Consider the following 15976-nt stretch of genomic DNA (forward strand, 5'->3'; position numbering starts at 1 on the left):
TTGTCAACAAACCCAAGCGAAAGGCGAACTAAGACAAAAAAAAATGATAATAAAAAATAGCATAGTAGCATTTGTTACCCTATACTGCACTTTCCACATGACATTGTTTAAAGGCATGAACCTTGTATTAATGTCGTTATTGCTATCCCAATTATTGACCCATAATCATTGTTTCTATATGCTTTACGTTCGATGATGTTGTAAATATTCATTGTAGCCTAAATTGTAAAGATTGATTGTAAATATCATGTGTACTCTCATACCCCTAGAGCTGGTCGATATAGAAAATAAAATCGTACGTTATCTTATCTCATAAGCGAGCGTTAGACATGGAACAATGTCATATAATTTTCTAAAATCCAATAATTTGGCTTGTAACGTTTACTCGCGTCACGACGCGCTGCCACGTTCGATTACCTTCATAAAAACGCGTCGTCTATTGCACAGGAGGAAGGGTCTACACTTTGATATTTTGCACGCCGGTTAATCACGAAATATATAGCTTGTTGGTAAAAGACTATCACGACGCCACTCACCAAAATACACCCGAAGAAAGCTCGCAATGTATTTTGGCAACCAAACATGCAACTTTGGCCTATGTCATCATCCTTTAAATAAACTTTCATAATTTTATTCTTATTTCACATACTGGTAACCTATGAAGCAGTTCAATCTCAGATCATAATGAGCCTTGCATGTGTTGGTAACTGTTTATGGTTTACAGAATCGAATCCGAAAAGAACCTGTGCAGGGCGGTCGGTCGGATACAGCGCCGAGGGTGTTGGACTGTTCTCAATGACACTAAACTTGTATTGTGCTAACGCAACGTGATGTTTACGTGAGGATGATGCATATCCTAACGCTTCGTAGATTAGAGGGATTTTAAAAAACAAATTTACGCAGCGAGCTGCGGCGTGATTACGTGGGTAAACGTTGAAAGCCTAACGTGTGAGGCTTGGGACGTGCGAACAATCTTCGCCGGGCTGATGCTATACCGTCTGTGCTACTCTACTGCCAATCAAGGTTAACTAAACTTTTATGAAGTGTACACATACCGTAAAAGATGAAAAAGCTATGTTTGTTATCAGTCGTAAGGCTTTGTTGAAACGCATTTCAAAAAACTGTGAGAAAGAAAGATATTAACATGAATAATTGTTTCTTTTACTACCTTTATTTTCTGAGGGAAATATAAAATAAACGTACAACCATAACACTGCATTTGTCTTGTCAATTAAGACAATTTAGATTGAGAAGAACCTAAATTAAAACCATTTACAAAAAAAGTATTTGAAAATACAAGTTTCTTAATTGTTAGCGCTCTATGAATAGGGACTGACGATAAAGTATTTTTCTCCTCTCATTTTCGTCTTTGTATCGGTATTATTTTCATTTTTTTTTTTTGGGGGGGGGTGGGTTCTTCACTTTCTTCTTCTTCGTCGTCGTTATCATCTTCTTCTTCTCCTCCTTTTTCATCATCTTTTTTTTTTCTTCTTCTTCTCCTCCTCCTCCTTTTTCTTCTTTCAATCTCCCCCCCCCCCTCCTCTCCGTCACTATACAATTTCAACACCATAAGAAAGATAACAATTTATCGATCGTGTCGATGGTTGCTCACCTCATAAATACTAATGACGTTTATTCTAAGGAAAGTGGGTAGGAAAAGGCGACAAAACAAGACATCTCCTAGGGCTCCTGTCACCATTATCCAGGAAAACATAGTCCCATATACGTAGATCTCACCAGGCATTGATATTACACTTATTGCAGATATATAGCTCACCGCCAGGGACATCGCAACAGGGAAAATACCCATTTTTCGATTACCCACTAGGAATTCGTCGGCCGTCTTTTGCTTGCCGCCGGAGCAAGCGGAGTACACACCGATAGACGCGGACACAAGAAGCATCGCACCGAAGACGACGTAGTCCCACACACTGAAATAGCGGGGGCCTGAATCGAGTCCTTGTTGGTCCATGATGATGACTGTGGATGTAATGATTAAAATGAGCTATGGGAATGTTTCTTTAAACAAAATTAATTATAATACTATAAATTGCATGTCAGAATAAATGTCGAAATAAATTTTCAGTGTCTTACCCTCCTTTTGATGACTGAGAGAAAAGGGGAAATATATGGTTTGAAAAGTGTGCCCAAAATGCGTGTAAAACGGGCCTTATATTCTTGTTTCGCATTCATGACCCAAATATCAAAAGCCATAGGTATGAACTTAAAGAATTAATATAAGTCAAGTGTTATAAAGGTTATGCCGTTCCATTGCGTTTCTGGTATACTTTCGACCATATCTTGACTTGATTTTGGTACAACTATACAATGCATAGCTTCCATCATGTCCATTGGCATGATTGGGTTATATTTACTTTAGAGTGCTTTATTATTTTTTTGATATAAAAAAATGTGTGAAAAAACTACAACAATTCTGTTAAAAATCACGCATTGAAAAGAAATCAAATTGTGCCATAATCACATAACATAATGAGTTACATCGGAGACAGTGCAGTATGATTAAGTCAATATTTTAGCCAAGATCCCCCAAACCTTGCCATGTGTAGTATTATGCTTTTTTCCCTTCAAGAGTACCTAATGACATTTGTGCAAATAAAAGCACCTGGATACTACTGGCTGGTAAAAAAAACACACACAAATAGAGAGAAAAATATGAATTTTAGAGTACTTGTAACATGCTCGTGACTAATTAAGGCAATGACTTTCAAAAATGTGCAATTGATCTGATCAACAACAGTCAGTAATTCCAACATCCACAATGCATTATTTGTTCAAAATATTATCTAGATGTGCAGAATGTGTTGAAATCTTTAGCATGTCTAGCGCATTTGTGAAAAAATAGTGTGCTTTTTTCTGTTTACAAAGGAAACTGTGTAAATTTTCTGTACAAAACTGATGACATTTTGCATATATTTGAGGTTGAGTGGATCAATCGTTACTCTTTGTAAGACAGGGCGTGGATTTAACTAATTGTAGAGACGTCTCCACGACACCTCCTCAGTCTGGTATCTCTGAGGAGTGGCAAGTTAATAAAATATATTTCGATTTTAATGACTTTTTGAAATATACACTTGGAAAAGCCCTTGGAAATAAAAAAATAAACAACATGTGAGTAATTTCTTCACATATAATCTTGGGTTTTATAGGTGTCATCTATCTAATGAAAGTAAAAGTTTTGACAGAATGTTACACTTGAATGAGCACTGTCCATTTTTGCAAAGCTCGCATTAATATGTTTCTGCAGAAATTATCGTTTTCATGCTGGGTCAAGGGGAAAAGGCGAAATCAAACTTACCCTGCGAAACATTTCTCATACATTTTCCTTGCACTTTGAGTCAATTAAAGTAAAACGGATACATGCAAGTATTTTGTAACAATTTTGCCACCAAAATTAAAATTTTGAACACCTAGTAAGCACATCCTTAACACTTGTTGTGCCAGCTGGATCTGAGGACATAACTGAATCTGAACAAAAGTTTATATCAGATATCTCTTACATTTTCTTCACTAAGTTTTTATCATTTAAAGAGGGCTTACATTTCATTTTTCATTTAATACTTGTTTCTTCAAATTTGTCCCAATCTTGACAATAATTAACGAAATGAAAATCAAGCCTAAGCCAAATCATGAAAATCACAGCTCAGTGTAAAGCAAATATCATCATGATGGCCTCGGTGTGTGGGGGAGTGGGGTGGGGCGCAATGGCACTATTCGAAGTGTTTTGGGCAAGGAAACAGGTTAAAAAATGTAAAAGATATCTTCAAATCAATTTCACTAGCTAAATTTCATGTGTTCCTCGTGATTAAGGTCTACTTTTATTCGCATTACTATTTCAAAGCTCTGCGCAAATCATTTTCACTAACTTTTCAAAAAAAGTGGTGCTCACTCAAGCGGAAATATTTTTCGACAGTTATATCGTCATTTGCCTAAATGGATCTGTACCAATGTTAAAATGTCGAAAAATCTTCAGGATACTACAAATGTATAATTTTACAGGACTTTTTCTAAGAGTAAATCTTTTTTTTTATACGCACTGTATAACAGTAGAAAGGTGGCAATCCAACCTTTTTTTTTTAATTAGTACGCAGGGGCCCGTTTCTCATCACCGTCATAAGTCTAACTTTTTTACTAAATCGGAGATAGTGAGCTACTTGTCCGCTAACCTTTTTACGAAGCCCTCTTTACCAAGATCGGGTACAACAACCTCACTAAATATCTATGACACATCCGAGCCTGTCATAACTTCTTTCTTAATGACGTAGTGGCATCACGTGGGTAGACTATGACATGCAAAAGTGCCTAGAAATTTTAAAATTATAATCTTACGTAATCAATCATATTGATCCCCAGGACAGTACACACGAATGTGTACGGTCCTGGGGATTTGTATAAATAGACTACGTTATCAGATAATTTTCGACACTTGATAAAGAGTTGCAGCGGCATTCGAAAGCTCGTGAACTTGTAAGCTAGTGAACAATTTTTGCGAGAGTGATCACGAATTTCCTAGAAAGGTAGTGAACACTTTTTGCGAGAGTGATCACGAGTTTCCTTGTTTACCATAGTAGATTGCGAGACAAATGATACCCGCTAGCGATTATTTCAATCCGCAATAATGAACATATTTAGTATTTGCAATTTTGTCATAATTTTTCTTTTTGAAAATTATGCTATTTTGTGACTAAGGCTACGTCTCGTATGCTCTTTTTACCGATAGTATCGATATCAAGGTATTCTAGTGAGGAAGCCTTTCGAAAAACAGGTTTAGTAAGATTGGAAATAACTCCGTGGTTGGTGGATAAAGATATGACTAACTTGTCCATGTGTCGAGAAACGGGCCCCAGGCCCTTTCATAATTTAAATCTAATCTGAGGTGGGTGAATCACGGCTAAACATAATGAAACGCATTTCTAATTAAGTCTCTTGACCTGGATATTACAAGCATACTGAAAAAAATTTTTTTTAAATAAATGAAGACCGAAGATGCATTTTTTTTTTCCAAAACATGAAAATTAAACATTCCCTCTCTGTTTTAAAAGCATGATTGAGACTACTGTGAAAGTAGAGGGGGGACTCAAGAAAAAAAGAAGGTAAGAAATCATATATATACATATATATATATATATATATATATATATATGTGTGTGTGTGTGTGTGTGTATATATATATATATATATATACATATATATATATATATATATATATATATATATATATATATATATATATATATGTATATTACAGCGCATTAAATCACTCTGAAAACGAGAAGAAGATACACATCAACGCAAATCAAATCGAATTTTTTTACTCTCTTCAATCAGTGAATATAGATATTCTCACTTTAATGTTCTTCTTACCTTATTGCGGCTATTCTTGTTCCTTGCAGAGAGAGGGGTGGATTTAATATGCATCCAAATCCACTGGGTCCTGGATTTTAAGGACTTTATTCATGTTGTTGTTATCATATACCACGTGACCGCTCACGTGATATGATAAAACGTTTGTCCCAGATGTATCATAGCATCTGCAAAGTGATTAGAAATTTGATATAAAAAAATATACTATGTATACATAAACTTAAGTTCAAGTTCAACCTTCTTATATTTGCATTCATGGGGCGTGGATAATAAAAACATAACATAAAACGTGTTTATGATGTATCAATTTGTAATTTCGATAAAGAATTTTCGCAAATTCAACCCAAGCACGCATCAACTGAAATGAAAATCTAAAACAAATCACAAGTACATTTTGTTCATTCGTCATCTTCTTCATATTTATCCAAGTTGTCACATTATCAGTGATGTTCGATGTGAGCTTCTCCGATTGGTCCTCCTTTTTTAATTGGAATAATCAGGACAATGGGTTCAACATAAAATACTTAATCGTTTAGAGTGCTCAGGAAAAAGGAGGACATTTGAATAATTGAATAATTTCCTTATCAACGCAAATTACCATGACAGGCTCACAATCTTAATGTTTTGAAGGGATGCTCCGGGCAGTAAAATTTGAAGATAAAAATGCTAATTTTTTTAATCAAAATCAGAAACAAATAACGAAGTTATTGCATTTTAAAGATTTGCACTTTTCCGGTGAAACAGTTCTAGCATATATTCATGAATATTCATTAGGTGGGCTGATGATGTCATATCCCCATTTGTTTTTTTGTACATGTATTTTATTATATGAATTTGGGTTTATTCAAAATGTATCTACCAAGAAATAAAACAGTTCGATTGACAACTGATTAAGTGCATTAGATATTCATCGCTGCAATTTATTTCGTCATAATGGAGACACATCATTGACACATTTATGAAAAAATGAAATAATTATGATTTCATGTAATAACATGAGAAAAAGGAAAGTAAGGATGTGACATCATCAGCCCATGTGATGAATATTCATGAAGGCATGCCTAAAACTATTCAAACGGAATAATGCAAATATTTAGAATTCATTAACTTTGTTAATTGTTATTCGATTTTGATGAAATTTCCAGCATTTTGCTTAACGAATTTTTACTGTATTTATTTAGATATAAATATCTTCATCCTGGAGCTCCCTTTAAGTATTGCCCATGTTGGTAAATTTCTGTGACAAAGTTGACCATATTTTCAAAATGAACACATTGAGTCAATCTATCGGAAAGCGCCCTCAGTCGTTCTTGTTATTAATTCCAACGCCTAGTCGTGTGTAGATGGGGATTTTCTCTCTCTCTTGTCTATTTTCTATGATATTTATTATTTTTTTCTATTATTTCAATATTTATATATTTATATCATGTATTCTTATCATAGCTTCATTCAAATTTTTGACTATGTTCTTCTATTAAACTTCTTACTCTTGGCATTATTATTATTATCATTATTGTTATTAACATTATCGATTGGGTTTGATTTTCTTATTCTTCTTCTGAGGGGTGGGTTCTTGTACTAAGTTGATAGTGTTTACAATTATATCCCTTACTTAAGATCGTTGTATTGAGAGTGTACACAACGAGAAAAAGGAATAGTTTTATTACGAAAAACGTTTGCCATAAAATAGCATCTGCAAAGTGATTAGAAATTTGATATAAAAAATATATACTTTGTATACATAAACTTAAGTTCAAGTTCAACCTTCTTATATTTGCATTCATGGGGCGTGCATAATAAAAACATAACATAAAACGTGTTTATGATGTATCACTTTGTAATTTCGATACATAATTACAATAGAGAGTTTTTGCAAATCCAACCCTAGCACGCAGCAAATGCACTGACAATCTAAGTCAAATCACAATGAAAAGGTTGGAGGTCTTTGTCAAACATTGATGAATCGGAACAACAATTCCGTCCTACGTTTCCGAGCTGACAAAAAAACGCAATGCCGTTTGTCCAAAGTCACGGACGAACCCGTTGTATCAATTCACAAACCTTCGACAAAGACATCATTGTCATGAATGGCATTTGATATCACATTCTCTATGTTTCAGAAGGTGTCCTGCTTAGTATTTACGAGAATGTCCTAATGTATTATACTGTAGAAGCCTACGTTGTAAAGCCAGAGCCCTGAGAACGATTGTTTTTTTACTTGGGGTGCTGATGTAATTTTGACAAGCAAAAAAAAGGAGGTTTCACTGCAAAATATAAGTCATTTTCCTTTCATTTAACCAATTTGAACACCTGCCATATTTGAGTGGGTGCTGCCAGTGAAGAATAATACGAAGGAAATCTTGGGGGTGCTTCATCTCCCCAGCACCCCCGCTTCCCAGGGTCATGCGCAAAGCCTTGGTCCGGGTTTACTGTATGGCAAACAAAATTAACGCGAGGAAGCAACGAGAGTGACAGATCATGACAAAATTCTCCTTCTGGTACCTGGTATGGTTAGGTCTTATTTACCGTATGAAAATTACGAAACACAATGAAAGTGTACAAAAGTGGATGATTGCTACAAAATGTGAACATAATGCCTATTCTTAAAGCCCCCATCACACTTATTCCGAATCAAGCAGAATTGGCTTGAATGAAAGGACTATTGTTTGACCACCAGATGGTCATTTAAATCTACTTCAAACACCGTTCGAAAATATCCCTCGAATGGTTTGAACATGACCAAAACCTTCGGGACGGCCAAAAGAAATGACAAAAATATTTCGAATGCACTCAGAATGCAGTCAGGATATTTAAAATGCCCCTATAATGTCCAAGAACGTAGCACGAATTATCAATCTGACTCCATTGCGGTTCATTTTGACTAGTGTATGATGATACACCTGGTCAATTTACTGAATTTCAACTCCAGTTTGGTGAATTCATAAGTTCCTCCCAAAAATGTCTAGATTTTTTGAATATTTTTTTCTTTCCAGCTTCTGCTTGATTCCTGTTGATTCCGAATAAGTGTGATGGGGGCTAAAAAATACAATACTGAACGATGACGCTTCTCTATCTGCGTCATTGATTTCATGGTTTTGTTCTTCCTATAGAGGTTCTTTTCAATATAACGGAATAAATAACATACGGATACAATTCTCAATTTTAAATAAACCTGACAATGGTGCCGTGACCTGGAGACCTTGCTGTACAGTCCTATAGACGAAACCGACTCCAGAAAAAGGCCTTGGGAAGCAGGGTTACAGGGGGTGCTGAAGCACCAAAATTTCCTTTGGGATGCTGCGTGCATTATTTTTCATAGGCAGCATCCCAGAGTATTCTGGAAGATGTGTCGAATTTGGAAAGGGTAATCAAAATGAAGTTCACTTTGCAGTGAAACTTTTTTTTTTTTTTGGGGGGGGGGGGTTGATATTACTCTGAACCGATTTGACCTCAATTTTGTAGTGAGAACCCTTTTCCTCCAATTTCTTTATGAACCAATTTAAAATCCATGTAGTAGTAGGAAACCTTTTTTATTCTTTTTTTTTCATCAGCATCCCGAGTTAAAATATTATTCCCAGGGCCTTGCTTCAGACCGACCGAAATTCTTTACGTAACATTTCCAAAGAGGGGACATTGGTCGGTGTCGGTTTGGAGTCCGTGTTGTCAATATTGGGATTGTTTGTAACATTTTTATTAGTATCTCTTTTTTTTTTTCAGGGTATCAATGAAGCGTGATGTAGTTAGTCTGGTGTAATGCACTTGATTTAAAGGGGTCTGAATGCAGTATAGAGCCTACAAAGCATTGCGAAAAGAAGCTCATCTCGCTGTCGCTAGAACTGAAACAGAAAAATTGTATTTGAGCTGTGCTTGTCTGGCGTCTACTTGCTGATTAAAGTTTTAATCAGGGTCTGCGCTCGCAGACTTTTAAGCGCAAGTGATCGTGTAAACATTATTTTCATTTATTACCATTTGATTGGTGATACTTTCAACAAAGAATTTAAAAGTAGTAAACATAAATAAAACCATACATCTAGTCATTGAATAAACTATGCGTATCATCATGACAGCTATTAATTTTATCTTTACACTTTGATTAGTATATGATATGTAATCTTGCAATTTATTGCCCTCAACGATGACATCCAAATCAACCCATGACAAACCTTGTTCCCTAATAAAATGCATACATATATATATGTATATGTATATGTAATCATGATTACTGTGGCATGAAGGTAACAACTGTCAGATAAATAGAGATCATAATCTTATTCGGTCCAGGATGTGTAAGAATATGCGAGCAAATATATCTGTTTATTTTGAAAAATGAGACAACATATTGCATTTGGTACGAGAGACTGACCATCAATTGAGTTTTAAAGTACGTGCGTGGATTTCGACCGGGATGTATGTTTTATTGAGTGGGAGAAAGAGGGGGGGGGGGGTCGAGAAGGAAGGGGAGAGAGGAAGATAAGTGGGGGGCAGAGGATGGGAACAATGAACATTGTATTTTGTCTGATTTAAGTAAGTTATGTATGTCGACATTTGCCAGCAAACACGTATGGGAGAAGGGGGGTTTATTTTATATATCTTTTAAGCTCAAATATCATTAACCGTCTCGCATTTAATGCCAGTAATTCTTTATAGAAAATACGGCATGAAAGAGACAGATATCATTAATTAAAAATGAGTGAATTTCGAAGTACATTTTTGTTCCTTCATCATCGTCATCATATTCATCCAAGTTGTTTCATTACCACACTGCAAAAACTCCGGTGTTGATTTAACACCAGCCTGGAATCTATATATGTCCACACCAGAGAAGTGTTAACCAACACCAGTTTCGTTTTGGTCTAACACCAGATAGGTGTTTATACAACACCAATTAGTATTAAAACAGCATCGGTTTGATTCCAAACTGATGTTGCCTCAATACTTCGCTGGTGTGGACATATATAGATTCCGGGCTGGTGTTAAATCAACACCGGAGTTTTTGCAGTGTAGTGAGGTTCGATGGTAGCTTCTCCGATTATTTCTCCTTAATTTTTTAATTGGAATAAATTTTGGAAGTACGGTCCAAAATTACAATAATATGCTTATTGAATGTAAGCCCAAGAAACACCAAATACTTGTGTGTAATAAAATATAAAACAAACACAAAGACACGACACACGAAATATAGTTATTGATGGTGACCAGTATGCTGCCGTCTCGTGCTTGTCTTTGCCGTTTATACTGTATAATCATGATTATGGGTTCAAAATAAAATATTGAATTGTTTTCACTGCTCAGGAGGAAAAAAAGTGACATTTGAATAATGCCCTTATCAACGCAAATTTCCATGACAGGCTCACAATCTTTATGTTTTAAAGGGATGCTCCGGACAGATAGAGTAACATTTACAGATCAAAATGCTGAAAATTTTATCAAAATCGGAAACGAATAACGAAGTTACTGCATTTTAAAGATTTGTATTTTTCCGGTGAAACAGTTCTAGCATGTCTTAATGAATATTCATTAGGTGGGCTTATGATTTCATATCCCCATCTGTTCTTTTATATTTTGTTTTATGAAATTGGGGTTACTAAAAATGTTTCTACCAAGAAATGAAACAGTTGGATTGACAACTGGTCAAGTGCATTATATATTCATCGCTGCAACTTATTTCGTCATAATGGAGACACATAATTGGCACATTTATGAAAAAATGAAACAATTATGATTTCATGTAATAACATTAGAAAAAGGAAAGTGGGGATATGACATCATCAGCCCAGCTAATGAATATTCTTGAAGACATGCCTAGAACTGTTCAACCGGAATAATGCAAATCTTTAGAATTCAATAACTTTGCTGATTGTTATTCGATTTTGATGAAATTTTCAGCAGTTTCCTTTATGAATTTTACTGCATTTATTTGGATATAAATATCTTCAGCCCGGAGCTCCCTTTAAGTATTGTCCATGTTGGTAAAATTATGTGACAAAGTTGACCATATTTTCAAAATAAACAGCATTGAGTCATTATATTGGATAGCTCCCTCAGTCGTTATTGTTATTAATTCTAAAGCCTAGTCGTGTGTAGATAAGGGATTTCTCTTTCTCTCTCTTGTCTATTTTTATGATATTTATTATTCTTTTCTTTTATTTCAATATTTATCTATATATATCATGTATTCTAATCATAGCTTCATTCATATTTTTTACTATGTTCTTCTATTAAACTCATTACTCTTGTCATTATTATCATTATTATTATCATATCGATTGGGTTTGATTTTCCTTTTCTTCTTCTGAGTGGTGGGTTATTGTACTAAGTTGATAGTATGAACAACTATACACAACAAAAAAAGTAAGTCCCCCCTAAATCAAATAGCTGTAACTTTTGAACGGAATTATTTTGAGATATGATATTCCGTAGGTTATTTTCTACACTCATTAAGCAACTCCTGGAGAAATATAAGATTGATCGGTTGAGTCATGCATGAGTAATTAAAGATTGAATTAAAAATGAACATTTTTTAAAGTCACAAGAGTTGTTTTTCAGATTGTGCAAATACAAAGTTGGGCAAATGTTGTCTTTAGGTGAATTTTATGGTGTTATGCTGTTTTAATATCCATCATTTGGCCACTCCACACACAATTTTGATATCATATGTTAAATGTTGAGTGAGCACAATGTATTGCAGGGGCCGCGGAAGCGAGGGGGGGGCTGGGCGGGGAGCTTCAGTCCCCCCCCCCCCCACTTTTTTCCAAAAGCATGTACAAAACTGTAAAAATGACCATACGATTGTGATTTTTTGCATGGTCAGCCCCCCCCCCCCCACTTTGTAAACCCTTCCCCGGCCCCTGTATTGTGACGTATCATCATAGGGGTTTATGGTAGTATCCTCTACAACTTGTTAGATCATGTTAAAATTTGAAAATGTTGGTGGCTACCCCGATTATAGGCCCCTCCCTCATTTTAAAATTCTGGACCCACCACTGATTTGTCCATAAATTAAACTGATCATGAGAAATTATTAGGAAAATAATACATTTATGCAGTATAAAGAGTATTCATTCCTAAGTTTTCGAATGTGCTCGCTCAACCATGAAAATGTTTAAATTTCGGAAAGTGTGTGGTGATAGAAATGATTGATGATAAACAATAGCAATTTAAGTCTTATTTGAAACCGAATTTGCCCCCAATATTCACTTTATTACCCTTTAAAATGAGTCTGTGACATTGAAAATACAAATTTTCCCACTTTGATGCGTGCTCACTCATCCATAAATAACCAAATCGATTTTAATTTGCACAGAATTCTGCCCATAGGTTGATAAACATTACTGCCAAGTGACATTGCTAAAGACAGCCGTGAAAAAAAGTTCCACCATATTGAATAAGGGGTTACTTATTCTTAAACATGTGCACCCATAATGTACACAAGTCTATGAGAGACGAAGTCAAAATTTTAACAAATATGAAATGAGGGTTTGTTTCATGGACGGTTTTTGTTACTTCTGCCAATAGTTATTTCATGAAACTTTGTACATGGCTTCAGAGTAACACTATCCAAAAGGCGCGCACACCAAAATAACCATTCGATACGACACAGAGTGGGGCCAAGGCCTTGAACTTTCTTCTAATTTGCATAATTTTCGAATATTGTGTGCTCACTGATGCATTAAACATCGGGATTTTCATAAAAAATCAAATTAAATGAACTATGCAAGGAGGTTTGTGACAGATATCCATAGTAACAAATTGCATTTTTTCCAATAACGTAAAAAAGAGCTAATCGCATTCCACATGTTCATTCAAGCGTTGATATTTAATTAAACGCATTTGAATCATTGAAGCATGTTAATTGGTCATGAACATAAAGAAAAAGTTGAGAAAAGATCATTTTCAGTTCCCAAAATGAACCGATACTTGCCTATGATATTTGAAAATCGTATTTTTTGTTTTCCATAAATGTTCATTGAACCGTGAAATGATGAATATTGTTGAAGAAACTCTTCCAAAAATAATTGTCATCATATTCTATCATTTTTATTGATATAAATGTGTAAAAAATCAAATTATAGCAAATTTGGACTTGTGTTTATTCAACCGTGAAATTTAGCCAAAAAAGTTGTATCGTCTTTTAGAGACTACCTTTTACAAGCCTTCTGACTATTTTTTATGATGAGAATGTGGAATTAGTTCCAATAAAATGGAATCAAAGTCATGATATTTGGCTTGTGACTTTTGAAAAGTGACATTTTTGCCTTCTGACGGTGCTCACTGAAGCATGAAGTGAAATACGTCCATAACGTTTACTCAGAGGGTAGCTTCTAAAATTACCTACACGCTCATGTAAAAATATATTAAAAACTCGCATTGGTTCGGAAATTATTGATGTTTGTTTAAGGGGGGACTTACTTTTTTTGTTGTGTATATATCACAGTAATGAAACTGCAGACTAGACGCTTGAATGGGCTAATATCATGATGGTCGTTGAAGTGTTGCATTGAGTTTTCGACATGACATTCCGCGTTACCTAAATACATGTACCTTTCTCCTGCCTCCAGGTGGCGTCCTTCGGGTCTAGGAAGTTGATGGGTTTGCCCGTGTATTGTGTTTCTTGTTTTGCATATATATATATATACAGTGGCGTACCGTGGGTCACGGCATTGGGGGGGGGGGCACCAGCAAAAAAATTTGAGTCACTTAATGAGCGCGCTTGCCAGGTATACTGACCTAATAGAAACATTTAAAGGACAGTGCCATTAAACGGATATGTATCTCACAGATCAAATAATGCGAGCGCGAAGCGCGAGCTGAAATTTTTTAATATTCAGACCGAGAAAGGGACATTCTAAGCAAATTTCTGTTATCATGTTATGTACTGGTCTCACGAATAATACAATCAGAGCGCGAAGCGCAAGTTGAAATTTTTGTATGTATTGACCCCAAACAGGGACATTTTAAGGACTGTATTTTAGGAATCCATTTAGAGTATACATATCTCACCATAGTCATCTAATGCGAATGCCAAGCGCTTGCTGATTTGGTTAGAATTACATCTAAACACATGAAGCACATTTCATATATTATTGTAATCTTGATTATCATATACATCTCACTAATCAAATATTGCGAGCGCGAAGCGCGAGCTGAAAATATTGGAAATTCAGACCTGAAGAGGGGCATTCTACGGCTTCTTTGTAGGAATTCACTAAGACCATACGTATTTCACTAACCAAACGATGCGAGCGCGAAGCGCGATCTGAAAATTTTTTATATTCAGATCAGAAAAAGGGACATTTTGAGGATTGATTTTAGGAATTCATGAAGAGCAGACATATCTCACTAATCCTTTAATGCGAACGTAAGCACGGACAGGAAATGTTTTATATTAATACCTTAAAATGGGGCTATCACTTTAAGTAGTCATGAAAAAGAAGCATATATATGTCACCAAATAAAACAATAATACGTGCGAGGAAATATATTTGGTGTATATTGACTTAATTTTACAACGTCACGTCTCTCAAATATACTTGAAAAGAAAACTATAGTATTCCGAAAAAATATTTGATCTATTCCAACTATACAGACAATGCGAGTACCAGGAACAATGAAGCAAATTATGTATCATACAGTTATTAAAAAAAAAAAATTAATGTAATATACAGTAACATAACATAATTATAATATAATATAATATAATATAATATAACATTATAATGAACAATAATTTCTTCTTTCCCACTACGTTTACTTTTCCTTTCTCTCTCTTATTCTCCTTTTCCCCGTTTTTTTTTTTTTTTTTTGGGGGGGGGCCAGCCGATTGGGGGGGGGGGGGGCACGTGCCCCCCCCCCTGCCCCCCCGTAGTTACGCCACTGTATATATATATATATATATATATAATGTGATTACAAATTTACTTGTGCCAAACGCTCTTGAGGTGTGAGTATGAAACATATTGTGATGAGGCCAACTCAAAATATTACGCAGGACATCATTTTAGCTTTAGCTTTCGTCTTTAATAAGACTTCGTCAGGAGCGTCTGTAATTACAGACTATTATGGTCAGAATACGGTAGGCAACCTGACCATAATAGACTGTAATTACAGACGCTTCTGACGAAGTCTTATTAAAGACGAAAGCTAAAGCTAAAATGATGTCCTGCGTAATATTTTGAGTTGGCCTCATCACAATATATATATATATATATATATATGTATATATATTTATATATATGTATATATATTTATATATATGAATATATATTTATATATATGTATATATTTATATATATATATATATATATATCGGTTAAAGCATGGACCTATTACGAATAGGTCCATGGTTAAAGTGAAGATGAAAAAAAAGTCACCATATAATAAACGAGAAAAAAGGGTACATCCACTTTATTTTGGGGCTACGCAGGGTGAAGAAAACTGTCACCGGGTCTTCAAACAAATTAATATTTTTTATCAATATTACGCACCTGGGAGTACAACACGTACAACAACTGTACAAATAGGACTGAAAAGAATTGTGTTCAATAGAATTGGTCTCGCCATGACGTGTACGAGGCTATCAACCGTGACCAACCTC

At 35.1% G+C, this 15976-nt stretch overlaps 1 protein-coding gene across 1 annotated transcript in view; it reads right to left on the minus strand.

Moving 5' to 3' along the window:
• The window catches only part of LOC129263956 (sodium-coupled monocarboxylate transporter 1-like), a 35540-nt gene extending 30041 nt beyond the window's left edge, over positions 1 to 5499 (minus strand). The window contains exons 1-3 of the mRNA XM_064101284.1: positions 5383 to 5499; positions 1613 to 1980; positions 1056 to 1121 (exon numbers count right to left, since the gene is read on the minus strand). Coding sequence (XP_063957354.1) covers positions 1056 to 1121; positions 1613 to 1972 — 426 coding nt within the window. The 5' untranslated portion in view covers positions 1973 to 1980; positions 5383 to 5499. The remainder of the gene's footprint in view (positions 1 to 1055; positions 1122 to 1612; positions 1981 to 5382) is intronic.
• Positions 5500 to 15976: the final 10477 nt, after the last annotated feature.

The sequence above is a fragment of the Lytechinus pictus genome, chromosome 6 (assembly GCF_037042905.1).
Source record: "Lytechinus pictus isolate F3 Inbred chromosome 6, Lp3.0, whole genome shotgun sequence".
Lineage (NCBI taxonomy): Eukaryota > Metazoa > Echinodermata > Echinoidea > Temnopleuroida > Toxopneustidae > Lytechinus > Lytechinus pictus.